The sequence below is a fragment of the Ctenopharyngodon idella genome, chromosome 15 (assembly GCF_019924925.1).
Source record: "Ctenopharyngodon idella isolate HZGC_01 chromosome 15, HZGC01, whole genome shotgun sequence".
NCBI classification, from domain to species: domain Eukaryota; kingdom Metazoa; phylum Chordata; class Actinopteri; order Cypriniformes; family Xenocyprididae; genus Ctenopharyngodon; species Ctenopharyngodon idella.
The window spans coordinates 21,929,359-21,936,265 of NC_067234.1; the positions used below are offsets into that span (position 1 = coordinate 21,929,359).

Below are 6,907 nucleotides of genomic sequence, written 5' to 3' on the forward strand. Positions count from 1 at the left end.
GCCTCGACGGGTCAGGGCTGTTTTGACAGCAAAAGGGGGACCAACACAATATTAGGAAAGTGGTCATAATGTTATGCCTGATCTGTGTATATATACAGAGAGAGAGAGAGAATGTGAAATTCTCAGAAAATTGTGCAGATTCTGATTAAAAAGGTTACTTTACAATGATCTTATAGATAAAATGGTGAAAAATAATTATATAACTAATACATTTTATATGACAAATTTATTATTAGGTTGCTTTACAATTTAATGACAAAATATCTGTTGTCTTTATTTTTAAGTCAATTTGAAAAGCTACGTAAAATAAGTTAAGTTGCTTTACTTCATTACAATTAAATGTTTTTTTTTTTTTGTTTGTTTTTTTTACTATTTCCACTGTAGTATGTTTTTAGCTAGACACACTAGACATAAATATGATTTCTCAGTATCCTGTACATACACTTATGAGAAAGATCTGATTGCTGGAATCAGTGCCGTCACAACTAACCCAAACATGATCTATTTTGCATGTGAAAAATATGACACATTTCAGTGAAATATTACTTTATAATAAGAGGCAAGCAGTTATTGAAATTAACAGACTTATAAGTTCATACTAAACCACATATGAGTTGACATTAGATGATGAAATTCATGACAACGCACACTCTTTTGTTAAAATCAGTCTTAAAGTGTGTCCCAAACATTATTGGAAGAAATTCAAACTTTTACACATCTTTAAGCTTACCTTTTTTTCCTCAGATAATGTTAGATGATTACAGACATAAAGCTACCTTGGTCCGAACTGCGATTTCGAAACGATCACTGTTGAGTTACTTACCATCTAAGATTCACATCGACTGTTAGTTCGCAAACAAACCAAAGTAAATAAATAATAGCAATAAGGCTATTGTTCTATTTCTCCAAAGTGTTACTGATTAAAACATCAGAGCACTGAATACTTTCCTATGAAACTGAAAAAAAAAAAATGCATGTGTTGATGTTTCAGATATTGCATCAGATAAGCAACCTCCTGAAACATGTACAGGACAAAAGACTTATGGTGGTGTTGTTCCTACTGAATGCATAACATCCCAATAAATGAACCTCATTCAATCGTGCTTCCACAATCCATTCTGCATAACAACGTTCTTGGTTGAGGATGAAATCTCTAAAGAAGGTGGACTAGAAGTGCTTTCTTTGCATCCCTCCGTGGTTTGAGAAGTCTCAGTGTCACTGCCCGATTCAGAAGGTGACCTTTTGTGTACTTCCACGAGAGAGACCTTCCAAGGAGTAGCTGTTGGTTCCATTTTGGGCATGAGGAACATGGGACATGGCTCAAGAGTCTGTGTTTGAGCTTCATGCACGTTCAGACTAACTGAAGAGTCCGTCTTCGGAGATTCAAACTGTTGGTGGTTCCTGGTGAAATTGGAGAGCTGCTCCAGGACCTGGATCTGGCGATCCATCATTCCCAGCATGCTGCAGTGGAAGGCTCTCTGCTCGGCCAGCTGTTCTCCAAGCCGGTGGTTCAGGATGGTCAGCTGCTGGAGGATGAGGCTGCTGGTCTCCTCTGAAGTTCCTGCAAGGATAAAACAAGAAGAACTGTGACTCGTGAGGTCATTTAGTTTGTTGTACCACACAGAATTGAGCCAGCAGGTCACCTGGGAAATCGTCGTGGCTGCAGTCGGCGGCGTCTCTTGTACTTTCTGTACTGTTGGGAGTGCACAGGGATGGTGGTTCAGTCTTCACTGCATAGAGGTATTCTCCTGACAAGCCCAGGGTCATAACTTCATCTGGTCCTACAGCCCAGCTTGGAGGCTCAGAACCGCCCACGTCATCTGGATTCAGACTCTCGTCAACATCAGGTTCAAGTGTAGAAGACATGCTCTCAGGCTCACATTTCGGGATTACGCCTTCAGGCCAAGGACCTGGAAGAGGAGATCAACAGGAAAAATCCTTATCTTGTACAGTGATCACAATAAAAAGGTCTTGCATAAGCAGACTTGTATTATACAATTATAAGAAGCAACTCTAGAGAGACCCTGAAGACATTTAAAGCGATACTCCACCCAAAAATGAATACAGGTTTGGAACAACATGAAGGTAAGTAAATAATACCAAAATGATCATTTTTGGTTGGAGTATCAAACCTGTATCAAAGTCTGTGTAGAAAAGAAAAATCTAACTCAAAGTTTCCCAACCCTGTTCCTGGTGGCACACCAACAGTGCATATTTTGGATTTCTTAACCCTAACCCTATCTGACACATCTATTTCTGTTTTTTTCGAGTCTCTACTAATGAGCTGAGTTGAATCAGGTGTGTTTGATTAGGAACACGTTAGTTCAAAAATTTTGAAATTTTTTTTGAAAAAAGGCACGTTATGTTTCTTTACAAAGTGACATCACCAACTACTGGCCTGGCATGAATAATACAGCGTTTTTAGTCATTTTCGCAGATCCGTGTGAACAGGGATCATTTTGACAACATTGTCATCTGTATGCGAAAAAACTTTCAGTTTTTAGTACATCGTTGACATGTAAACGTACCCTTGTTGTGCCTCCAGAAACAGGGTTGGAAAACACCGGTCTAACTAATGCCCTGAAACAAGGCAATAATACCAAGAATGTGATCAAATTAAAAGGTTAGTTCACCCAAAAATTAAAATTCTGTCATAATTTACTCACCCTCATGTTGTTCCAAACCTGTATGACTTTTTTTCATCTTCAGAACACAAAAGATATTCTGAAGCATGTATGGACACAAAGAAATTTCTCAAAATTTCTTCTTTTGTTCCACATAAGAAAGAAAATCATATGGATTTGTAATGACACAAGGATGAATAAATGATAACAGATTTTTTTTTTTTTTTTTTTTTTGGGGTGAACTATCCCTTTAATATATTGTATAAGACCGTGATTCTCAATTGGTAGGTCATGGACATTAGGGGAAAAAAGCGAAGTACAAACGACAAAATATAACTAATCATATAATTGTTCAAAATTACCAAAATTGATTAAGCCCATCAACTTATAATTGGGAGCAGAAAATTGTTCTCATATCTCTTTTCTTTTTTTGGCGTCAAGGGATGCATGTTAAGGCTGGCCAAATTATACAGTTGCCAACCTGCCATCCATGAAAACTATGAACAAAGTATGAAAATACGACCGTCTTTATAAGAAAATACAACAGGGTCTTCACAATTTCTAATGTAATAGTTTACCCAAAAATGAAAATTCTGTCATTTATACACAAAAACCCATGTGACTTGTGTGACCCATGTTCTGTGAAACTCTTTTTGTGTTCCACATACAGGCTCTTTTACTTGCAATGAAAGTAAACTGGGAAATATGCTAATTTGATACCATTAATGTCAAACCTGCTGCAACAAGTCTTGACGCACCATATTTAAATATATGTGAATGTGAATGGGATTTGAGAGCTGTGGTGGAGGTGAAGATTATCAGTGAATAACAACTTGCACCTCACACAAAATCGTTTGACTTTAGAAGATCCTCATATCCATTTTAAGGAGAAGTGCAGCAACATTAAATACAGCGTTCCACAAAACACACAGGTCTGGAATGACATGAGGGTGAGTAAATGACCAAATTTTCATTTTTGGATGAACTATTCTTCCTTTGCACATAGACAGATAAACTGCAAGTCATGCAAAAAGGCAATGGGCATCAGTACTGTCTGTGTGGTCATCCAGGTCTGCGAGTGACCGTCCAAGAAGGGAGTGACCATCTGTGAGGTCGTCCTCCCTGCTTCCCGTCTTTGGTCTGCGCACCAACATGTGATCCAGCATATGGAAATAGCGGAAAGACTCGATGGCGGAGAGACGCGCAGCTGGACTTCGGTAACTGGCCAGTTTGATCTTACGGTACTTGTGTTTGAGGCTCTTCCAGCGGTTACGGATCTGGGTGACGGTGAAGTGGATGCCCCGCTTTGCCAGACTCAGACGGAGACGTCGGAAGAGGGATTCGTTGCGCTGACGCTTCTTGTCCAGCTCGTGGACCAGTCCCATCTGCTCTATGAGGGCCAGCATGGCAAACGTGTCCGGTTCTGTCCACCACTTGTTGGGCTTCTTCTCGTTCAGGTTCATGGTCTCCTCCCTGTTTGAGGCCCCTAAACATGCAACCCACTTCGGAAAGAGGGTAGATTACAAAACTCGTTCAGATGATCTAAATTTAAAATGCATTTAAAAAGCACCTCCATGAATTAAGAATGGACAATTCTTGTTATTTATGGAATATTGCAGTATTTCTTATAAATGATTTATCCTTGCACATCATTATTTAAAAAAAAAATGTATGTGCCCTCATAATCTTTAATCAAAATAGCTTCCCCTCCCTCTTACATCTCTTCTCTTCTCTGATGACATGTATACTGGCGCAAGGGCGGGACAACCTGTCACTCACATGAGATCCACCAATAGCAAACCACAATCAATTCCCTATGGACAAAATCAAGTCCAGCCCGACATTTTTTTTTTTTTTTGGTTCGAGAAGACGTTTCACTTGGATATACATCACAACAGGGAAGAAAAGATTATCACAACTTCCATTTCATGCTGACTTTAATGTACTTTTTCATATTGTCAGGTCTGAGACCACAATTAAAATCTAGGATACAAAATCTAATTTGAGCCTGAAAATAACTTTAAGAATTTTCTAAATATAAAACAAAGAAGCACTGTGATGTAAAATTAATAAGAAAAATTTTAGATTCTGCACTATAAGCGGCAGATCACACAGAATGTGCTTTTGCATTCCACTGCGCTTTTTTCTGTGTAAAATTGTGTTTGCGACGTGTTGTGTCTTTTGCGACGTCTCACATGTGATGTGGTGTTCTGAAAACGTGGCACTAAGCTCAATTCAAAAAAAAAAAACCTTGTCTAGAAATCTTGCGTTTTTTCTTAATTTAACTGTGTTTTACTGTAAGAATAGCCCCTTACTAGGTCAAATTTTTGACACTGACCATGTAAAGCTTTGCAATCCCCTTTTTTGTCTATTGTGATATACATCTGAGTGAAACGACTTCTCAAAAAAGAAAAAAAAAAAAAGTAGAGTGGAGTTAATTTTATCCATTGAAAATTGATTGGATTGTTGTCATTTGAAAATTGCTACAATCAGGTTGCTGGAGGGGAGGGATTATTATTGCCCCGCCCTCATGCTGGTGTACACGTCATCAGAATTGTGAGTTAAAGGGATAGTTCACCCAAAAATGTCAATTCTGTCATTTTTGTCACATGGATTACCTTAATGATGTCTTTACTACCTTTCTGGGGCCTGAAAGTGGTAGTTGCGTATGCTGTCAATGGAGGGACAGATCAAAAAGATCTTCATTTGTGTTCCGAAAATGAATGAAAGACTTACGGGTTTGAAACGACATGAGGGTGAGTAAATGACAGAATTTTCATTTTGGGGTGAACTATGCCTTTAATGTTTTTGATTAAAAATTATGGGGGCACATGAATTTTATGAAAAAAAGAAAAAATATGATGTGCACAAATAAATCAATTCTAATAAACTCTGCAATATTCCATAAACAAACAAGTATTTATTTCATGGTGATTTTAAGACATTTTTAAATTCGTTTAAATATTGAAAATTTATAATTAAAATTGTTGTGTCAATCATAACATTAACAACTCAAAAAAAAAATCATAACATAACACTAATCAAAAAAATCATTCTGACTAGTGGTCTCAGGTATTTGGACCCCAATGCAAGTCATTATTGTACGTTATACATTATTAGGTCTAGTCATTATTAAAACAGATGAAATTAATAATAAACCTCAACACCATAAAGCATTCCCAGTCTACACAGACCTGTTAAGTTGTAGGCCTCCTGCACATACTGTAATGCAGCAGGAATTCATCGAAAACGCCTCCGCATCGGCCAAAACGCGGTAAATTGGCGAAAGGACAGGCTGCGTAAAAACATTTAGATGGTTGTTGATTGTGAAATATTTTGAATGATATCAAGACACTGAGAACATCTGTTTACTTCATACTGTGCCTTTCCCTGCTTGGTTTCTCATAGAAATAGAACGAGCGGGTAGAACGGCCATTAGCCTGAAACATGAAATCTGACATAGGCAGAGATGAGCGGTCCGAATGATGTTTTCCAATTAATCAGATACGATATGTGTACAATTATTATGGCTCTTCACTGTGTATTTTCAATTTAACGGCATTTAAAAATTGTGAATGTGACATTTTTCTAATATTAATTATTGTGCAGAACGTTACTTACGTTGGTCATATAACCGGCATTATCACGTGATAAGTGTAACATTTTACAGCGCTGATTATGATGAACCAATGACAGTCGTTTGTGATTATTTAATAGAGAATTTTGTAAATACTCGTGCACATATTATTATGGCGGATTTTTGTTTTGTCTGTCATATAGGAATCTGTGGACTGAATATAATTTCATGATTATTTATTTAGTTGTACAAATGTCCACCGTAAGACAAAACAAACCCTGAGATTTGGATGTGGCTTAATGATCGATTCTGCTTTCTGGGCCGTCAAGCGCCCCCTGGTGGACGACAAGTACTTTAATAGAAACAGTAAGCTTTTGCTTTGCTTTGCAGTGCGATTTCTGCTGCTCCCGCTTGTGGTTGAATAACGTTACACTGTGACATCGTTACTGCCACCTTGTGTATCGGAGTAGTGTTGATATTCTCACAGTGTTTTAAGAATTGTAAATAAAGTCTTCACATTTTAATAGAGGTTGAATGTTAAAAGAAATCAAAAGAGGCACAATTTGCAAAACATTCATTCTCCAGTGACAGTCAGTGGGAGAATTACTTAATGGCAACATTTAAGAATTACTATACACCAGAAAATTATGTCATCATGTCATTCATAGCCCTCATGTCATTCCAAACCTGAAAGACTTTTGTTTAT

General features: G+C 37.6%; 1 protein-coding gene across 1 annotated transcript; it reads right to left on the bottom strand.

Annotated features, from left to right (window-relative positions):
• Positions 1-207: 207 nt before the first annotated feature.
• Positions 208-6,045, bottom strand: si:ch211-116o3.5 (uncharacterized protein LOC325902 homolog). Its single transcript, XM_051861249.1, has 4 exons — positions 5,819-6,045; positions 3,676-4,126; positions 1,644-1,910; positions 208-1,561 (listed from the first exon to the last, which is right to left on the bottom strand). Exons 2-4 carry the CDS (start codon positions 4,085-4,087, stop codon positions 1,095-1,097), a joined length of 1,146 nt encoding a protein of 381 aa, XP_051717209.1. The 5' UTR covers positions 4,088-4,126; positions 5,819-6,045; the 3' UTR covers positions 208-1,094.
• Between the last annotated feature and the right edge of the window lie 862 nt (positions 6,046-6,907).